The sequence below is a fragment of the Heterobasidion irregulare genome (assembly GCF_000320585.1).
Source record: "Heterobasidion irregulare TC 32-1 unplaced genomic scaffold scaffold_08, whole genome shotgun sequence".
Taxonomy (NCBI): domain Eukaryota; kingdom Fungi; phylum Basidiomycota; class Agaricomycetes; order Russulales; family Bondarzewiaceae; genus Heterobasidion; species Heterobasidion irregulare.
Genome location: NW_009258204.1, coordinates 1,709,707 through 1,729,500, shown reverse-complemented (window position 1 = coordinate 1,729,500; position 19,794 = coordinate 1,709,707). Strand labels below are relative to the sequence as shown.

Genomic DNA, 19,794 nt, shown 5'->3' with positions numbered 1-19,794 from the left:
CTAGACGGTGCTTGAAGTAGACAAAGAACCGATACGCATCCCGCCGTATGTACTGTAACAAGCAGGGCGTAGCAATCCGATGAATGACGTTGGTCCGGATGACCAGCGCCTAGTCCTACTGTTAAAGGGGTAGCGCTTGCCCGTCTTCGCGTGGAAAGCCGTGTCCACGCACGGGATCAAGTTCAGCAGGGTTGCCTACACCTAGAGCGTCTAAAAATAAACGGATGGAATCAATCGGGAACGAAAGAACCGATGTCAGAAAACCGTGCATACCGTGCAACAGTGTCTTGCCATCGCTAGATGAATAAGCCCATAATAGGGAACGATATCGATGCCCAGCGGACCAAGTGCGAATGTGGCCGTGAATACAATGATTGTTGAGGCTTGGAGGGAAGCTGTCAGGAGTGAATATACTCTGTCTAGTAGGCAAGCGGAACGAAAGGATCACAGTTTCTCCGCAACAACGGCGAGATACCCACGAAGATCAAGGATTCTGATGTTGTCAAGTTCCGGATGGCTGCGCGCCTCGCACGAGACATCGGGCTCGCGTCCGACATGCCCCATAACGAGGACTCAGAAAGGATTGGTCAGCTGGGAAGATAAAGAGACAAGGTATATCCTTGTGCAGCCTTGTTCGCAGAGCGCTCCGTCTGGCTTTTTGAAAAATGTGCGAAGGGTCATAGGGTGGGGCCAAGACAGTTTGAAGCCACGCCCGCGTCTGGTGCGTGACGTATGGGAGTTAGGTGTGGATGTTTGAGGGAGATCAACTGCAAAGGGATAAATGACTATTGGTCAAAATCGAGTTCATTGTTGATCGCAGCCGTTAGAACTGCTTTAAGGTTCAGCTAGCACGGTCAAATTCAGGTATCAACCACGCTGACTATGTGGGCAATCAGGGGACGTGAATGACACACGTTTGAATCGAATACAAATATCCTGACTGCGGGAGCAAGCCTGAAGAACAGCAACATGTGTTTTTTACCACTGGCATCGAAGATAAGATCATGCGCACCAGGATATTGAGTCGCACCCCTGCATCGTACAGGCATAGCCATGATGGCAATGAGGATTTACACGCGTGCGTTCGCGCGCCTGTTCGTCAGTCGGACGCCGCAACGACTCGAGCACCGGACCAGTTCATATGCTGTGGAAAACCAAGCCCCAGATCCCAGGAACTTCCAACAAACGATCAAGATTGTGCTGTCCAACCGGGGAGTAGGTGATGACTTCGTAAGATTGCTGCCATAGAATGCAGCACGATGACCAGACCGAACCGGCGTGTAAACGGTGGTCTTGGCTTGATGCGGTAGACAGTAATTGGTAAACAATCTTTACAAAAGCAATACCCGAATTGTGAGGGTTTCGTGTGTCACACTTTCGAGGCGTTCGGACCCAGTGCATATAGTTGGGAATAGGGATAGGTGCGATAGCTCGATGTTGACAGGAAATGCGGCAGATAGCCGTGTTGTGGGGAAATGCCTATTCACCAGAAAGTGGCAAGAAGGGTGTGTTCATCGAGTCGTGAAACCTCGGATGAACGTACGGAGATAATGAGCTCGGCGAAATTATGTGGGCGCGCAGGCTTGACAAGCCCCCACGATGCCGACGAAGGGTGCAGTATGAAGTTTGACTGTTCTGATTTTACCTAAGAAAAATAATGACTCGTGAGAGAGGATACTGTTCTTCGCCATGACTAACTGCACCGGCTGCCGATCAGCGAAGCAACAACTTGTTGCGACGAGGTGGTCAATCTATTCATGCTGCGAGGCAGTTGTTGATGCCCAACCTGCTCCATCCTGCGAGAACACTGTCTGATTGTAAGAAGCCCAACGGCGATGATTTTCCAGGACATCACTCTTCTTGGAAAGCTTACAGAAAACCCCACAGTCCAGGCGTTCCTGCGGTGTTTTTGCTGAACATGCGCGTTGATCTTCACATGAGAGAAACAGCATTACAAAATTTGAATAGATCTCACCGCACTAGCCCCGCGGAGATGCGTTGTGGGAGTTTCAAGGCATGAATGTGTGCTCAGGGCTATGAGTATGAGTGGACCTTAGGGCCGACGCATACGCCCATACAGTGGGAGCTGGCTCATCTCTAGAGTTTGCGGCAAGATATCGCGAGATGAACGGAAAAATCGATGATATGGCTTGAAGAACTGCCGCTGGCCGGGACAAGTAAGAAGACGTACATGACGATACATGTGTATTACGAGTAGATCTGAGGAATCGTACCAGAGACCAATCATCGAAAGCTTGCAGCTACATGAAGTGACCGTGAGGCCTCGAGGCAGAAGAAAGGTCGGGATCAACTTGCAAACGTCATGGCGACGCCTGGCGACGCGTATGTGCGCACGTGCTGCGACAGTGTGCCAGGATCACGCGTCGCAGATGTCAACGCATCTGGGCAGGTCTGCCCGTCTTTCCTGACCGGGTTCAGTCTACAAGTTTTGGGTTTTGCCTAGGACACGTCTGCTTTGGATCCAACACCTGGACGAAGATATCTTATCTCAGCATGGAGGAAGTACATGAAAGAGGTGCCTTCATTGTCATCGAAGGCCTCGACAGATCTGGAAAGAGCACGCAGGTCGCCTTGCTTCACGAACAACTGCAGGCAGCTGGTATCTCCACAAAAATCCAAAGGTTTCCTGGTGAGTAGCTTTCCTTTGTCATGCGCGACCCAATGCCATGCACGCATGATGCCTGAAAATACTGTGCAGATCGCACAACGCCAATCGGAAAGATGATAGATTCATATTTGCGCTCGCAGTCTGATCTCGACGATCATGCCATCCATCTCCTTTTCTCCGCAAACCGTTGGGAACTTGTGTATGCTTGCCACATCCGTAACTTGGTTATAATCATGACTTAAAACTCGAATTTCGACCAGGACAGCACTGAAGGAAACCTTAAACGCAGGGACTACAGTCCTTTGTGACAGATACGCTTTCTCTGGCATCGCGTTCTCCGCATCCAAAGACCTTCCTTATGATTGGTGTCGCGCGGCCGACATCTCCCTTCCCGCACCTGATCTAACACTTTTCCTGGATATCTCACCCGAGAAGGCGAAGGAGCGCGGAAGATATGGTGAGGAGAGGTATGAGAACGAGGAGATGCAACGATCAGTGCGAGATGTGTTTCGGCGCATGGGAGAGGAGATGCAACAGCCCGCAAATGAGCAAGACCAAGGCAAATGGATAACGGTAGACGCCGGCCAAGACAGAGACCTCGTTGCGAAGGAAATCTGGAACCATGTCCACATAGCTATACAGAATCATTCTCGTCCTCTTGGCGAGCTTTGGACGGGACGGCTCAGTTTGTGAATGCTAATTTATTAGATCGTTATACAAGCGTCACGACCAAGGAACCAAGAGAGAGGGAAACAAGCAGTGCTTGAGACAGAAGAGAGTGAGAGATATTGCAGATGGAGAAACCTGGTGTAAAAGAGCGTGATCGTATGGCCATGTGTTAGGGAGCCAGAAAAAATACTGGAGACGTATCGTGAAACCCCCTAACCGTGTCCGAATATAAAAGGGAGTGGTGGTGTAGATCAAGGTCGCCAAAGTATACGTCAGGCGCTTGAGGTGATCCTAGAGACTATGACAGCGAGTGCGATCAATATTCCCCAACGCCACTTCTCCCAGACAATTTGACGCCACCCTACTCCCCAGCCTCTGCTCGTGTCCGCTACGCCAGGCGTAGCAGTAGGCGGGATCCCATTCAGCTTTGTCGCCTTCTTTCCGCGCGCAACAATGCCAGCATTCTTTGGAATCGGTGTTGCTGGAGATGCCGGTGCTGCTTGAATAGACGCCGGAGATGGTCCCGCAGTTGGTGTTGATGATATCAAGGGTTCGACAAGTGGTAGGTCTGGTTTGCCTCGCTCTTTCTCGCCCATATTTGGTAGATCCCGGAGGTCAGGTGTGCAGAACTGGATTTAGAAGGGTCAGTGAGTATCGATGTCGTGTATTGCAGATTACAAGAACGTTAATGCACGCGCGAAACCGATACCAACAGTGATCGGATCTTCGACAGCTTATCACAGCCCGACAGCATGGTCAGGTGAGATAGGGAGGTGTAATTGCGATCGTTATATGTTGAATGACCGGTAGACTCACATCGGGAAAAGCTTCCTTGAATCTCCGTTGTTCAATGTTCCATATGTGACTACGGGCAGCGTACGTGCGCTTGTCGGCGTCAGAAGTGGTTACTGACCCAGTAGTCATCTCATCTGACAGCATGAAAGACACCAATCCAGTCAATCTAGACATGAAATAGTCAGCGGCCGGTCAATATCATAAAGGAGAGGGGAGAGTCAAGAACAGTAACTGCAATCGAAAGTCAGAAACTCACATGGTTGCGACGCTCCACGCAGGATTCCACTAATACGGAGAATCGTGTCAGTACGTGGGTGTGGCCTAAAACTGATGTGCATACTGATCCTGGGTGGAAGTCGGACATAGAGAAGCAGATCTTCTTGTCAGGCTGAAAACGACCAGAAGGTGTATACATCTAAGGTTGCATGCGCCCTCTTAGTCCGTGTGAAAAAATTGGGCTGTGAGAAGCCATCACCTTGATGCCAGGTGGTTTGAAAGGGTATTCTGAAGGGAAGAGGAGGACGCCATGGTATTCACCGCCTGCAAATGGAGAGTCTGGTGGTCCACGCTTCAAGCGGGAAGGACCACCCTATCAGCGATCGTCCGACAGGAGATTTGGGGGCAAACATACAAGAACATAATTCCCTGAGTGTCTAGACTTCAGCAAAGATGTCAGGTCAGGATAGAGGATAGTACACACATGTCAATATGTCCTTCTCATCGGGCGCAGCCCATACGAAAGGCGGCGGTTCCTTCTGCATGGTGACATACTCTTTAGAAAGCTAAGGAGAGAGCACCACTGTCAGATTAATGATGATCAGGGAAAATGCCAGAGCCGTACACGTTTGTAGGCAGCTTTGGAGGCCATGATATGCTGGGGGATGTGTAGATGCTGCAAGAAGTATGGTGGGGTTATAGGCAGTCTTGTACAACAAGCTTGCCCCTCTTCGGTCCGCTTGTGATACCCCGGTACCAATACCAAACATGATCAAACAATCAATAATCAACACCTCACCGTCACTCTATCGAGGGTTGTGACACCCTTGACTTACTGATCAAGCTCAAGGCTGTCGATAAAAACAACACGTACAATGAATCTCCTTGAATAAATGTCTACCAAGCTTCTGCATTGCATATCATAGTTACGATCTGCGTCACCTTGGCACAATTCTCAGTATGACTGGATGTCATCCGGACCGCAACATGCATGCCAATGATCCTTTCGTTTTCGCAGACAAAAGAACCATGTTGGTAGAGTGGTAGCATGAGGACAACAACGACAAGGCTAAGAAAAGCGCATGTCAAGCACAATTCGACTGAGTCTCCAGCTCAATGAAACTCAATCAGACTCTTTTGCACCGGCTACCTACGATGAACCCGTCCACCTCTTTTGACATTCTGCAGTCTCTTCCTCTCGCGCTCCTCCTCTTTTGCTCGTGCACCACGTTGGCGCGGATCAATGACCTCGTAGTCCCTTTCCGCCTTTTGGGCCTCGTCCTCATTGTCCTTCGGGAAGGCGAGAAGATGCGACATGAACCCTGTATCATCGTCTACTTCCATCCCTTCTTCAATTCCACCCATCGAAGCTTCCTGCTCCCCTTCTCCCTCGGTTGAATTCACGTTGATCTCGATTTTGCTTGGAGCCGATCCCTTCAGCTTTGTTCTGAAACTTGTCAATGCGGCGAGAACCCCGGATTCGTCCTTTTTCCTATCTTTTCGATGTAGTCCTCGACCTTTCGAGTATCTCGCGAGTTCTACCTCCAAATATGAGCTTTTTGCCCTTTTCTTGCTGGGTTCATCGTCGCTGTCGTCATCTCGTCGCTTGGTCAATTTCCGGATCTCAGCCTCCATTCTCTCGATTTCCGCTTGCCGAGAGTTACTGAATATATGCAATTGAGCTCTGTTCTCGGAAGCATCTATATAAGTACTAAGCAACGCACCTGGATACAGTCTGTTCCTCCGAGTATTTCTTTCGGATACTTGCTATGTCATCTTTCGTTTGGTCAAATTTCTCTTTTGCTTTCTATTGGTTTGTAAAAGTTCAGATGCAACAAGGAAGAGGTACAAATGACCATACCCGTTCTTTCTTGCTCTCAACAGGTTGATCATCCGATTTCACTGACCTTGGAGGTCCAGGAGCCATGAAGTCGGGGACTGCGACGGGTTGTAAAGGAGAATCGGCCACTTGATGGATGCCGATCAAATCAGAGAGAAAAATCAGAAAGGATACCCCAATGAACATGACGTACAATCAGGTCGAGCTATGTTTTTCTTGTGAACTGACACGTTTACCTCATCGGCCTCAAGGTCCTCGTCAGCGCCAAAGCTCAGCAGTTTGGTGTCCCTGTTTCAACAACATAATCAGTACGGGAAACATAAACTAACTAGGCACCATGGTACTTTTTTGCGCCTCTACGCCGCTCCTGCTCCTCGCGTTCACGCTTCCCTTGCTCCCTTGCTCTTAGCTGTACTCGCTTCTCGTCGGCCGTGATGCGAGGAACAATGTCATCAAATGGGTTGTCCACGATTCTGATGCCCTTAATCTTTGGAGGGCTTCAAAGGCGCACAGGTAAATTAGTGAGTGTCCAGGCCCGGGGTGAAACGATGCATACTAGAGTGGGCGCCCATCGTCGTCGATTTCTAAATGAGGTTTGTTGAATGAAATCCTGTAAGAACTGATTTGAATCCGTACCCATGGCACCAATTTTCATCACATCTTCAACGGAACATGTCAACTCTCTCCAAGAAATTGATTGTGCATATGTGCACGTACTATAAATGGTATCGCCGATGCATCTGCCAAACAATGTGTGCTTGCCATGAAGCTCATCAGCTCGGTCTGAGTGACTCGTTTAGTATGATGTGTGTTTTGTTGGCAACTCACACTCACCTAGTGTGATGAAGAACTGCGAATCATTCGAATTTTTGGCCCCGTTATTGGCCATTGCCACCAGCCCACGATGCGCGAACCGTAACCGCGGATGGATCTCATCTTCAAATGGCTCTAGAGGACATGTTCATGCATCTGTCATCGAGTTGGAACCTCATGTACAACCCCAGCCTCAGTTCGAGGCGCAGACGTACCTCCGTAGAACGACTCCCCTCCTCCACCCGTTCCTGTCCTGTCGCCCGTTTGTACTAGAAAGTCCGGAACAACACTTCAATCCCGCCCGAAATCAGACCGATTCGAATGATGATTACCCGAGGTGTGCGTACCGGTGAAAGATGACACCATCATAGTACCCTGTATATGTTCATATACTGCAGTAGCATGCCTCCGTGCCAATCAACAATGAGAGAAGACTCACCTTCCATAGCAAGGGCTAAAAAGTTCCGACATGCTTTAGGCGTTTCCTATACACAGAAGCACCAGAGGTGTTTCACATAAAACAGCTCAGTACAAGAGGAGGTCACAAACTTTCGCCCATAGCTCAATACCAATCTCGCCTGCCGTCGTGTCGATGATAACACGGCCCTTAGTTGGAAGCGCCATGAAGTATACCCCGATAACAAGAGGCTAGTACAGAAGGTGAAAAGCCGGAAGATGCGAATGATGAGATTCAGTAGCCACAAGTGATGTGAACGCGTTGTTTATCTACAGCGTCTAATCCTAACAAACGTACACGTGGCCATAATAAAGTTCGCAGAAATCATCGTTCGCCCCCAAAGCGTACACTGACTGCTGAGCTATACTATTGAAAGATCAAACAGATAACATATGTCGCACGAGACGCTCCCGTGGAACGGGATTCACGATGCAATAGACTAGTACAGCACTACCAAACAATACAAGGGCCAGCAGAGGATGTCAGTGATGATTGATCTTCACTTTGAGCGAATCGGATTATACAAGGTCCCATTCCATCATTTGATGGGCCACTGCTACAAGGGGCCACAGCCTATCCGTTGAACTAGAAGAGAGTCTCAGATTTAAGCTTTGGATCAACGACTGATCACAACATACCCTTCCTCGTGTACTTTCTCTTGAAGCACAAAGTTCATCGTGATATGCCTAATGGGCTTGGAAGGCACATCCGTGGTTCCAAACGAGCAGTGGGCTATGAGTAGAACACCCATTCGCTTTCCAAGATAGACAACGCTATGGTCGACAGTGATAGGAGATGAAGAGGAAAATTTGTGCGACTCTAGAGCAAGGAGTCCTAAAACGACCTCGAGGCGAGTTTGTCTTAGTCGAATTGGAGATGAAACTCCTATAGATGGGTCTATAATTCTTCGATAGGGACCGGAAACTGTAGCTAGCACAAAACTTACCGGAAGGAGGCTGGGTCCCTTCTGATGGTGCATGTTTTGGGTCTCGCGTGACGGACTTGGGGGCCCTTGTATGTCGATATGTGAAGGTCGCATCGTGCGAGTATGCACTTGCGAGGCTCGAGCGATCTTTCTCGAATTCTATGATATAGCTGAACATACGAGACGTGAACATTGGATGAGACATTTATGCAGTTCACGCACGTTCTCAGGTATTCCACTGCGGCGGTCTCTAGCCTTGCAGTTTCTTTTTCATCTTCAGGCCAATCTTCGGAGGAACCAAAATCGTTACATGACTGCTGATCCGGCCCAGGGGGTGTGATAGTAGGTGAGGAAGTCTGAGGTACGGGGGATATGTGTGGAGTGTTCTGAGCCACGGTAGGATGACTGTTAACCAACATCCGTGTCTCAGTTTGAGTGTCATTGTCGAGGACGTCCAGTGGAGATTGTGAGGGTGTCGTCGACTTGTGAGGCGATCTCTCATCCTCTCCTGGATCAAAGGTCGGTTGTTCAAAGTGCGAGCCTGCCTTTCGGGAAAGATCGCTAACAGCGGTTGGTAGGGACACGCTAAGTGCAGGTGTTAATAAGCTACTCGGGTGCGGCGCTCTCTCTTCGAAGTGATCTGGGGACTGTACAACTGCAAGAGCATCTCGAATGGACTGGACACGAGAAAGACCCTTTTCACGGTAAGCGCTCGGCAACATCGTAGATCGCGAAGGCTGTAGCAGGGAAGATGGTGACCCAATTGTCTGCATCAGTCGAGTTGGAGATGCGGATAGTTCGCTCCTGATGGGCCTCATAAGCCTCTGTGAATCTAGCGGTGGCCCATTCCCGAACCATACCACGGAATCTGGAGGCAACGCACGCGGTTGTAGTGGACTAGCCGTAGGAATAGGCTGTCTTGAGGTTTCGCTTATGGCGGGCTGAGAAGGAGGAAGGGATCGCCTAAGCGGCTGAGGGGGAGAATTCAATGGTCGCTTTCGTTTTTGAGAGAGGGTGGAGAGGTACTCGGTGTGATTCATCGCATGAGCACGTTGGATAGTGCTAGCTAGATCGTACTGATCAGGTTCCAATGTGTCGTTCCACACTGACTTCGTGCTCTCCCTGAAGGTACTTTGTTTAGACAATGTATTTTGTGATCCAGGCATGATTCAGTACACACCAGTCAATAACCATCCCATCGTCTCTGTTGCGACCTTATATGGGTGTGGGTAGGTAAATGGCAGCTAACAAGATGCGCACCTGAAAAATTGGCGAACAATGGTCAAACCTCTGTTCACAAGCGCTTCGACCTCGCGCTTCGCCCATGATTCCCGGTGGCCCTTGTAGCCTGGGTATGGCTTGCGGCAATTGGTAGGTATGTCGGAGTAGAATTTTGAGCCTGATGTTACCAGTTTCCGTTGTGGCACGTACGGGGGCGAGATACTACGTTCCTTTTTCACTCGGGCATCTGGTGTTAGTGTCTTAGGAGACGATGCGTATGTCGAGTCTAACATGCTGCATATCGGTCAGAGGATCCTGGATAGTCGTGACTTGCGACATGAATTGCCCTACCGGCGATATCCGGCAGGGTCCGGCAGACGCGACATGTCACGTTACCGAACGGAGAGGTTCCTAGGGGTTTAGATTGGTCTTTTTCGTTCTTCACAAGGGGTCGAATTCTATCGTTCTAGATTGTCTAAAGAGAATGCGTGTCCTGTACGACAGAGGAGCGAGTGGAATGAAAAGTAGTATAAACCCGACAAGCACAACAACAAGATCTTATAATAAAAAGACGGAATAAATACACGAATCCCTCTATAGTCTAAAACCTAAAGTCAGATACAATACTCTACAAGCAGTGCTCTTGTCAAAAAAAACATTACTCCTCATAGTAGACATTGCTACTAGCCATTGGTTGCAGCATGCTGTACTTTTCTCCTCCTATGTGACATCAACCATCGACTTATGGGACAATCACTTGGTTGCCTCCCACAGCCCTCCAATATGCAGGCTGCTTGTTTCGTAGCCCTTGCAGCAGATTGAATAGGATCTGTCGCACCTGGGGCATATACTTTGCGAGCACCTGTGGCGAAGCATCTTCGCTCAAACAATTCTCGAGTACGCCGCGAAGCTCCTGTGGAATATAGTAAAGCTCGCTGCCAGTAAAAGATAAAATCAATCTTCAGCTGAATTTATGAGCAGATGGCGACGCACCTCATATCGATAGAATAGTACGCAAATGCAGTGACTGTAGCATTGAACTCTGTCCCGACGCGGACGTACACGTCGCTCACTTGCGACTCGTTTGCTTGATATGTGGACCACAGCTCCAACATCTCCTGCAGCCGCTTCGTCGTCTGAAGTAAGGTCGCGACGGCTCGGGGGACGTCCGCAGCTGGCTATGACATATGTTGATATGTCAGAATCCAGGGAAATCATAGAAACAGAGGATCTCACCATGATGTTTATCTGGGTTCGTCCATTCATGGGGGCGTAAACTGCAGGATAATTTCTTGTAGTGTACATAGCGACTTCTTATAGTCTCGCTGCGGCTTGGGTCTGGACCGAATTATAGGACAAGCAATGCGTCCCCGAGTGTCTGAATGGTCAAATTTGCAACGTGGCCGGCTGGATACCGTGGTTGGTTTCGAAGGGGAAAGATTATATAGAAAGGCAAAGAGGCGAAGAGTGGGGGACAGCAAGATACACTGTGCATGAAACGGTATCGCCGTGCATCACGCCGTGTCCGAGCACTGCCGCGGTTGCACAGATCACGACTGTAGTCGTGGATCATGATACCGATGATGGACGCGGCGGAGGCAAGTCGCTTGCCATTGCTGAGCTGGGATTGATGCAAGGACATTTGATCAAAGACGTATTGTGGCAGGAAGGTTCTGACTGCCCAGGTGCGGTGACAGACTGTGTTTCAAGTTTCAGACAAACCAACACGTAGTGCGTGAAACAAAAGATTTCCGGTGGATCTACATAGCAGTTCCATCGTGGTTGAATACGTGTGAGCAAGGAGGTGGAAACAACCGGATTCTCCGTCTCAGCGCCACATCTGATTTCACACAAGGACGGAAGTTGCATGGGCGATGCATTTTTCGGCGGGCTTGACTACGGCTCAACAACTTATGCAGGTGGGGTACCTGAGGTTATAATCACGAGTTCAGGTTTCGTATTCGAAGGCAAAGATATTTGGTGCCTTATGAGCAGGAAGGACATCGAAGCCGATGCAACTTGATACAACTTGATTATCATTGACGGCGATAAATACCAGCGAAAGAAGGGCCATCTAGGGGCGGGCTGTACCCTGGCAGAGTACCCCTTGATGCATCTTGTACATTAGTGAGAGATCGCTCACCATCACGACGACCCCAAGCCGATCAACCCAACTACAGCATCTGACGAAACAGTAAGTACATGTAATGATGTCGAGAACCTTCCTACCCATATGCGAGAAACTCGCTCTTATCCCGTAAGGTGCGGTACTATAATTCTATTAACGTTTCTGCATTGCAGGTAATCTGCGTCGTGGGTCAACTACTTCGACATCCTTGGTTTTGTTTATGTCTAGCTTGAAGCTAGGCTGCCGAATGAAGGAGTCGGGCTCAGTGAGACAGTAATTCGGTGAGTTGTGGAGGCACGGAGAACTCACATCCGACTTATACACATCCAGAAGTGGCTGAACTTGTCTCCATACCCAATTGTACTCGTTTAACATCTTGAGCTGCTGAGCGTGGTCTGCAGCTAGAAACCTCGCAATTCGCACTTGGGCGTCTTTGCTTGTGGTCCTTCGATATTCGTCAACCGACCGCGGAAACATGGCAAGTTGTTGGCGGCGCGCAGCCTCCTCCTTGATCTCTAGCTCCGCCTTCTGTTTGTACAAAGGAGCCAATGCCTTCACGTGAGCGTCACGTATCTGGCTCAGTTCATCGTTGAGTCCGCTAAGAGTCACCTTCCGCGAGAGCTTGTACAACCTCTGAATAAAAATGAATGAAACGTTTGATTGAGAGATGACAGGATCCACTCGCCCCCAATATCGCCGCAGGATCATCAAAGTCCACATGGGATGTCTGTTGCGATGCTGGGAGAGCAAGATCGTCATCATACTGGAGGTACCGATCAAGTGCTTCATCAAGATATTGATCTGCTTGATGCTTGAACAAGTTCTGAAGGTCCCTGTCATGGCGATTCTCGAGGTCTTTGATCTGTTGCTTGACATTGGCTAGAGTGACTGATTCACTCTTCTTCATTTCTGATAAACTGGCCAAGATCTCTATCATAGTTCCGTGCCGAAAGGAGGAGAAATACCTCGGGAAGTAGCTGCCTTTCTCTTCTAACACGTACTGAGCGAACTCGCGCTGTCTTAACGCGTCCCATCGCCGAGATGTTGATGCCATCCGTTCGGGAGCAGAGGATGCGATGAGATGAGGTGTTTGTACGCCGGAACGCAGTCACCTCTGGCCTGAAACACGATCCCTCCTGAAGTGAGGTTTCTAACAGATTTGAAATCACCAATATACAGATAGAGCAGCACGAACAGCGATGATGAAGCCGACGGTCTGAGCTGGTCTGAGCTGTGTTCGCTTATTCAGATGGGTTTGATGAACTCCATGGAAGTGTGATGACGGTAGCGCCGAGAGAAGTGTGACGCGAGGCGCGTTCCCCATCTTCCCCACTTTGCCCCCGACTATCATCGCTTCGTTTAGTCGGCGCTCTCCAGACCTGCAAGGTCAGCAGTAGAACAGCCAGCTCTTCATAAACTAACGTACGAATATCATCTGCAGGATCAGTCTGGTTGCGAAGGCCAATTGCTATACTCGTCTGTACCTCGCCCCACTACTGCATTCTGATTGAAAGCATAATAGGCCGGTGTGTCTGATGGCAGAGAAACGCGATAATCTGTTTCCATCTGGCTCCATTGGTCGTGTTCATGGCTCCCAACTTCAACGAGCATCGTCGCCCTCCCCATCACTGACTCGCGAGCCCCTTACTGCGCATCCTCTTCTATCACCTACCCCCTCCAGCACGGCAGTGAACACGGCTGATTCGGTAGAGGTGCACGGCGTATCTACTGCTCCTCGTTACGTGCCATACACTCCACGGCATCGTACAGCAGCAGCTACAACTGGGACATCCTTGCAATCGTCCGTGACCGTTTCGCCGCAACAGCAAAACGGTGGGGCAACAAGTAAACTCCAGCTCATGAACTTGAAAGCAGGAGCACAATCAGTCGGGTTGGACACTGGCAGCGTGGGCTGGGAGATATTAGAGAAGCTTGTCGGGGAGCATAATCACAGTCCAGATTGGAGCGATATATGGACTGCGCTTACAACAGGCAAGGTGTGAGGAACCGACTGGCATTCTCTAGCATGCATTAACTTGTGTCTAGGCGACATTGTTGCTTCCTTTAGAATCAGGATCACACGAAGACATCACGGCCGATTTCATGAAGGATCACATCGCGCTGTGCGATGGGGCTTCACGGAATAACGCATCCATGGTGACTCTATCTGGGCTCAGAGGGGTTCTCGTCGAGTAGGAATCTCTAGGCTTCATTGCTGCAATGGACTGATCAATCTCATAGCCAAACACTGACTCTACGATCTTCTCTTCGACCAGGCTCCAAGCCCTTTGAGGCTTTACTTGTACCATCCACTCGAGCTTCTGCCCTTGCTTCCTTACCCCCTTTACCTCCCACCTCGTCCTCTCCATTTTCGCAAACATACCCCACATTTACCCTGACCTCGCACACCTCGACACTCCCACTTATCCCGCATATTACGACTAAACCGCCGCTGCCCCCTCGGACTGCGCAACGCTCGGTTTCATCGCAAGCGACTTCATCTCGACTGTCCACATCGTTTGCTTCGCTATTTGGGAAATCCTCCACACCTTCCACACCTTCGCCAACATCTGCTGCCTTGCCTGAAACCGAACATGCAACTGATGTGAACGCATTTTCGATCGACAGACGTATCGTCAGGAAGGATGTTACTAAACACATTAACAGGGCACTGAAGGCTGAGATCAAGGAGACACTTTCGGTGTCCGGTGCACCTCCATGGGTCGTCGACCGTGTAAACGAATTTACAGCTGGCCTCTATCCCTTCACAAAAGGACTGCCACACTCAAAGGGCCCATTCTCACACGGTGAGAGTGGCTCTCCACCGTCACCTGTGTACATCATAGATCCACCGAAGGAGACCCCAGAGGAGCTCTCGCAGCAGTTCCAAGATTTCTACGATATTTTAGAAGAGGAGTTGCATACCGCAAAGAGTCCCACTACCGCCCGACCGAGAAACGAATCTTTCGAGGCCGAACAGGAGAAGAAGGCAAACACAAATTATACCGATGAGGTGTGGATCAGAGATATTCTGGAGGCTGTTGAACGTGTGACGTGCTCTTTGTTTTACGATAGGTCTGTCATGATATTCAATCTTTTGTGACTTGAGACTGAAGATGCATCTGAAGGCTGTATCTGCAACCTACTTCTGACGATGCATCACACGATGAGGCACTCTCGAGTCGCGTAGCTGCTCTCAACATGCTTGATTTAGGCCTGGAACACCTGGGTGTTGACGTAGGCTCGTCCAGCTCCGACGTGCAACTCGTTTTGAAGGGATGCGGCGAAAGTGAGGACGATCTAAAAACCTTATTGACTGCACCTGATAAATTGGATTTCCAGCGTTGTCCCAACTGGAAGAGTCGGCTTGTAGGTGCCCTGCAGACAAGGCAGCGATACTTGTTGCCGCTCATAAGATCCTTGTTGGTGCGTGCATAGATTGGCGAATACACTGTCCATTGTTCATTTGTCATATCATCCTCGTGAAGATGGCCTGTCGCGGTTACCACCGATACGTTTGAAATCTGAAGCCGAACTTGAACACCAGAAAACACCAAGAGCATCCTCTGGAAGCACGGCGAACGGTATCACAAACTCGGGATCTGAGCAGATATCTGACGTCCCCGAAACTGCACTCTTGATGACAGGAATGGACATGCCGCCACCAATAGTTGTTTCCCCTGAATCTGACCTTGCAATGCGTATTCCGTCCCCAATCTCCAATGACACGACAACACTTGATATTCAGAGTTCTCCATCAACGCTTTCGATATCCCTGCTCGATCCTCGACCCCCATCACCTCGCCTCACGATCTCCCCACCACCTTCTCCAACACCAGTCTCTGGCGACCTTATCCTCCCCTTGATGATCTATGCAGTAGTAAAGTCCAACCCTCAGCACCTCGTCTCACATCTCCTGTTTACGCAAAGGTTTCGGAATCAAAGGTTCGGCGGGGAGGAAAGTTACTGCATCGTTAACATCATGGCGGTCGCTGATTTCCTTGAGAACGTCGACTTGAAGGCGTTAGGCCTAGGCGAAAGCGAGAAGAAGGTTATGAGGTATATGTCCATCCAGTCCCACAACAAAATCCTAGCTAACGATGTGATTGCAGCACTGCTGACCTTACTCCTATTCCTGTCACCCGTGTTGCTCTGGGCGCTCAGTCGCCTACTTCACCGCAGGGTGTCCCCGCGCGCCTTCGTGGACGCGTCGAGCAGCAAGTCGACGCCATCGCTGGTTCAGCAAACAAAGTGATCTCTGGCGTAGTCGATTCTTCCTTCGGTGTCCTCCGCGCGCTGCTTCCAGGCACAGTGGACGCTCAACAAGCCGTTGCATCCGTGATTGATCAGGATGCCGCACCTTGGAACGTTGCCCGCCCTGGTTTCGGTTTACTCCGTCGTGAGAGTGGTTTCTCCATCGCGAGTCTTGCAGCATCACTGCCGGGTCGTGAGCGCGCCAAGTCGATCAATAGCACAGCTGCTGTCGAGGAATCCGGGCAGATGATGGTGGAAGTAGCGTCTAGACCTGGATCGGTGCGTTCCGCATACCTATCCGACGCAGAGGAGAGCGAGGAGGCCGAAAGTGAGGAAGACGAAGATGAAGAAGACGAGGAGGAAGACGAGGAGGAAGGACAAGATACCAGAAGTATAAAAAGTTTTGAGAGCATGATGGGCAAGAAGCATCGCAGGAGGAACATCAAGGCGAGGAAAACATTGTCTGATCGGCTTGCCAGTATGCCAGGGCTTTCGAGACTATCAGGTGCACAACCAACCGTGGTCCGTATACCTTTGCTTCCACTGCACTTAACTGCACACAAAGCTCACTTAATTGTTGTCAATTTTAGGGATCTCCGCCGGCCTCACGACGGTCATCACTTCTACCAGCACCGCCCACGTCCAACCGATTTGATACGCCAATTTCATCTCGACCCCACTCGCCCATTGGTATAAGGCTAGCCCCGCCGAATAGACGATTCCTGGAGTGTTCTGAGGACGATCTCAAAGTATCTGAAGTCAGAGAGCTTTTACGGGAGTATAAGCGCTTGGCAGAGGGTGTGAGAGCGATGGGTGGGTTTGAAGAATGATTTCCGTATTACGCATCGAGCCTATCCTGTTGGTACGTCTATCGAACAAGCTGCAACAGACTACAGCGCACCGACAGACAATGCAACATAGAACAGATGCCTAACATACGTCACCATCAGGATTTTAAATTGGATATAATTAGCAGAAATCAATCGCGTCGAGGGAGCGTAGAGCAGTAGTCAAGCTTTCAGAACTGATGTAAACGGATTTATAGTAAGATATAGAGATGTCCATTACGCCTTGGTGTCTCGGGGGAACTCAATGGGTTCTACGTGCTCGTACTCGTGTGTCCACAGAATATACACCAAGAAAACAGGCCCGCTAAGCAAATCCGCAAAACCATAGTAGATTGCCGTATCTGCCGTTGATATCACACCCCAACCTTCCGAGAAAGCCCAGATGATGGGATATATGGTCCATATAGAGGCTAGGGCAAATATCGATCTAACATGCTGCATTCGTGTCTGATACGTCGAGGTGGAGTGTGCACCGTGGACAGTATTGGACAGGAGATGGCCGCTATAGAAATCAAACTGTCAGTTTAAAGAAAGTAACATTAAGCAGCATCTTCACGAACAAGACATTGAACAATGCTGAAACACTCATGATAAAGTAGGCCCATTTGTATTGCTGCGGAGCAAGGGTCCCAAATAGGCCGAGTACGACAGCAGCATCGGTCATCAACAGCGGAAGGAGGCTATCGATCAGGGGAAATCCTGCGTGGACAGAGTAGGTCATGATGACAAGGGGTGCGTTGAAGAACCATTGTGCATAGCGCGTATACTGTGGGTGTGGATCAATAATTTGCGAAGACAATGGCATAGAGGAAATTACGGACCAAAATGGCTTGTGCGCCGATATAATCAATGTGCTCAGAGCAAAATCGTGATGCTATAGAGAAGTAAAATATCAAGGACGATGTCAGGACGGCTAATGTTATCCGATAAAGAATCGCGTTAGAACGCTTTTGAAATCCCGAAGACGCATAAGTGGGAGCTGTTTTGTCGAGTGGACACAGACAAACCTTTCTTCGATACATGAGAAGGACGCCCAAATCACCTACTGACATGCAGATGAAGTCCAGCCACGGCCAATTCAACAGCCCAGATGCATGATTGAACAGCTGACATAGGCTGGAAGTCGTGGGTAGCATCATACTCAGACATGCAGCGTGGGGTTAGAGGAGAAGGAAGTAATCTTCCCGTGTTGGAGGATCGTTGACCAAGAGCGTCTCGAAGATAGATGCCATGCTTATATACTTGTGCGGCACGCAATACGAGAGTGGGTTCAAGACAGGGTCATACCTGGCCGAGTGTGCCGAGCGGGGCTATTAGTTGTCGACACTTGTCAGTCTGGGTTCAGAATGCTACTGCTCAGGGGCAGGCAGCGCGTGAGCATTGATGGAAGGTATAACTGAGAAACCCCAGCTTGAAGAGAATAAGTCAACATCCAGGTCTGACTGGAAAGCGATAGATTTTGGTTGGAAGAGAAATTTATGCATCACAATTAGTTAACCATTCAAAAGGAAACAGTTGTGTCTGCCCCGCGGGGTGCCCGGGTGTATACAGACGACATGCGGAGAAATACAGGGTGCCGTCGAGAGTTGCACGGAAGAGCTTGAGTCCCGCGGCTGGAGGTAGCCGAGGGATGGATTATGACATCTCCAGATTACAGCATCACCATTAGACGCCGCCATGTGTCAATTTTCCCATACGCCAAGCTAATCGCAGCCACTTTAGGAAGGTTGAGGGCTATCCGGCAACACCGTCAACGACGATATTGACAAGAAAACGACAAGATGGTGAGTGTTGCCGCCGTTATATTGCTGTGGGGGGTTATATTTGTCGTTGGTGATGGAAAGAATGTCGGATCAGTCGATTCGGTAAAGTTGGAAGGATGGATGGGCTGACCTTCGGATGGATGACACCCCCCTCTCACCCACCGCTTCACTATTGATTTGAAGTCCTTCGGATGCTGACTCCTCTTTGTAGACGAAAGGTCTGTTGGAAACTGGATTATCAGTTGTAAAGAGGAAGGCTGACGTCGTTCTGCGTTTCGGTACCTAGGTACATCGTCCTTTGGGTGTGTGTTTCTCATTTTCCTCATATCACACTTCTGCTAATAGCCATCCTACAGTAAGCGACACACCAAGTCCCATACTCTCTGCCGCCGTTGCGGGAGACGCGCTTTCCACAAACAGCACAAAGGTCCGGATTTTTAAATAAAATAAATTTTATAAATCGCATCTCGGTCGCTTACTTTTGGCCTCATCGTACACAGAATGTGCGCAGTGCGGCTACCCTGCCGCTAAGCTGCGGTCATACGAGTGGGGTCAGAAGGCCAAGCGCCGAAAGACCACTGGCACTGGTAGGATGCGGTACCTCAAGACTGTGTCTAGGCGTTTCAAGAATGGATTCAGGTGAGTAATGTAACATATCTGGATCTAACAAATCATATAACTCTTCCCTGTAGGGAAAACACTGTTGCCAAGAAGGTCGTCCGTGCAGCCACGTCGTCTGCATAAGCTTCGCGGCCCATCTCTTCCTCTATGCTTTCTTTTGTCACGCCCTAGCTTTCCTTATCACTCGATGCACAAAATACATGATCCATGCCAGGCTATGCATGCTCGATTCAATCATTCCCTCATCTCCCTGTTCAAAGTGATACATCAATAATATTGAAGGTGAAATCATAAAACACAGTCGACCGTAGGTGTCTGTAACTTGGATCAGCGCACTCGAAGATCGCTTGTCGATTCAAGCTGGTGAATCGATTGAGACTTCCCTTACAAGCTCTCATTAGGCGCACTTGACGTATGTGTTAGAATCTGGTACATCTCAATGTTTGGGTGCCTTTTTTGGATTGTTTGTCTTTCAGGGGCTGAAGTCGATGCATAGACCGTTCCCGTGCGCATGCCACCCACTGGCGAAACACTGAACGCTTTGAACAATAGGTAGTGAGCCGGTGTGGCGGGTGGTCTGCTAACCTTATATAAACTCGCTGTTGAATCCTGAAG

General features: G+C 49.6%; 9 protein-coding genes across 9 annotated transcripts; 3 read left to right on the top strand and 6 right to left on the bottom strand.

Annotated features, from left to right (window-relative positions):
• Positions 1-2,514: 2,514 nt before the first annotated feature.
• Positions 2,515-3,887, top strand: HETIRDRAFT_435632 (uncharacterized protein; the record flags this gene model as incomplete). Its single annotated transcript, XM_009551133.1, has 4 exons — positions 2,515-2,650; positions 2,720-2,828; positions 2,890-3,253; positions 3,351-3,887. The coding sequence occupies 4 exons, from the start codon at positions 2,515-2,517 to the stop codon at positions 3,450-3,452; spliced, it is 711 nt and encodes a 236-aa protein (XP_009549428.1). The 3' UTR covers positions 3,453-3,887.
• A 167-nt stretch (positions 3,888-4,054) lies between these two features.
• Positions 4,055-4,961, bottom strand: HETIRDRAFT_324309 (uncharacterized protein; the record flags this gene model as incomplete). Its single annotated transcript, XM_009551132.1, has 7 exons — positions 4,055-4,259; positions 4,350-4,378; positions 4,434-4,508; positions 4,569-4,661; positions 4,725-4,738; positions 4,794-4,875; positions 4,935-4,961. The coding sequence occupies 7 exons, from the start codon at positions 4,959-4,961 to the stop codon at positions 4,055-4,057; spliced, it is 525 nt and encodes a 174-aa protein (XP_009549427.1).
• Positions 4,962-5,322: 361 nt separating this feature from the next.
• HETIRDRAFT_441233 (uncharacterized protein) lies at positions 5,323-7,642 on the bottom strand. The gene is made up of 13 exons (XM_009551131.1): positions 7,512-7,642; positions 7,402-7,447; positions 7,310-7,337; positions 7,178-7,251; positions 6,984-7,097; positions 6,867-6,932; positions 6,786-6,809; positions 6,706-6,733; positions 6,494-6,646; positions 6,343-6,437; positions 6,171-6,277; positions 6,034-6,116; positions 5,323-5,972 (listed from the first exon to the last, which is right to left on the bottom strand). The coding sequence occupies exons 1-13, from the start codon at positions 7,584-7,586 to the stop codon at positions 5,456-5,458; spliced, it is 1,410 nt and encodes a 469-aa protein (XP_009549426.1). The 5' UTR covers positions 7,587-7,642; the 3' UTR covers positions 5,323-5,455.
• Positions 7,643-7,730: 88 nt separating this feature from the next.
• Positions 7,731-9,858, bottom strand: HETIRDRAFT_478570 (uncharacterized protein; the record flags this gene model as incomplete). Its single annotated transcript, XM_009551130.1, has 6 exons — positions 7,731-8,004; positions 8,058-8,316; positions 8,366-8,514; positions 8,567-9,466; positions 9,525-9,548; positions 9,605-9,858. The coding sequence occupies 6 exons, from the start codon at positions 9,856-9,858 to the stop codon at positions 7,938-7,940; spliced, it is 1,653 nt and encodes a 550-aa protein (XP_009549425.1). The 3' UTR covers positions 7,731-7,937.
• A 449-nt stretch (positions 9,859-10,307) lies between these two features.
• Positions 10,308-10,870, bottom strand: HETIRDRAFT_420335 (uncharacterized protein; the record flags this gene model as incomplete). The annotated part of the gene is made up of 3 exons (XM_009551129.1): positions 10,308-10,500; positions 10,559-10,743; positions 10,802-10,870. 3 exons carry the CDS (start codon positions 10,868-10,870, stop codon positions 10,308-10,310), a joined length of 447 nt encoding a protein of 148 aa, XP_009549424.1.
• Positions 10,871-11,586: 716 nt separating this feature from the next.
• Positions 11,587-12,921, bottom strand: HETIRDRAFT_441232 (uncharacterized protein). The gene is made up of 4 exons (XM_009551128.1): positions 12,659-12,921; positions 12,379-12,610; positions 12,003-12,326; positions 11,587-11,933 (listed from the first exon to the last, which is right to left on the bottom strand). The coding sequence occupies exons 1-4, from the start codon at positions 12,745-12,747 to the stop codon at positions 11,847-11,849; spliced, it is 732 nt and encodes a 243-aa protein (XP_009549423.1). The 5' UTR covers positions 12,748-12,921; the 3' UTR covers positions 11,587-11,846.
• A 307-nt stretch (positions 12,922-13,228) lies between these two features.
• HETIRDRAFT_420333 (uncharacterized protein) lies at positions 13,229-16,777 on the top strand (the record flags this gene model as incomplete). Its single annotated transcript, XM_009551127.1, has 8 exons — positions 13,229-13,690; positions 13,740-13,885; positions 13,935-14,768; positions 14,822-14,982; positions 15,036-15,119; positions 15,182-15,752; positions 15,806-16,469; positions 16,538-16,777. 8 exons carry the CDS (start codon positions 13,229-13,231, stop codon positions 16,775-16,777), a joined length of 3,162 nt encoding a protein of 1,053 aa, XP_009549422.1.
• A 234-nt stretch (positions 16,778-17,011) lies between these two features.
• On the bottom strand, positions 17,012-17,600 carry HETIRDRAFT_323141 (uncharacterized protein; the record flags this gene model as incomplete). The annotated part of the gene is made up of 2 exons (XM_009551126.1): positions 17,012-17,297; positions 17,356-17,600. The coding sequence occupies 2 exons, from the start codon at positions 17,598-17,600 to the stop codon at positions 17,012-17,014; spliced, it is 531 nt and encodes a 176-aa protein (XP_009549421.1).
• A 938-nt stretch (positions 17,601-18,538) lies between these two features.
• HETIRDRAFT_410943 (uncharacterized protein) lies at positions 18,539-19,370 on the top strand. The gene is made up of 6 exons (XM_009551125.1): positions 18,539-18,579; positions 18,770-18,776; positions 18,845-18,860; positions 18,915-18,985; positions 19,059-19,197; positions 19,251-19,370. Exons 1-6 carry the CDS (start codon positions 18,577-18,579, stop codon positions 19,300-19,302), a joined length of 288 nt encoding a protein of 95 aa, XP_009549420.1. The 5' UTR covers positions 18,539-18,576; the 3' UTR covers positions 19,303-19,370.
• The last annotated feature ends 424 nt before the right edge of the window (positions 19,371-19,794 follow it).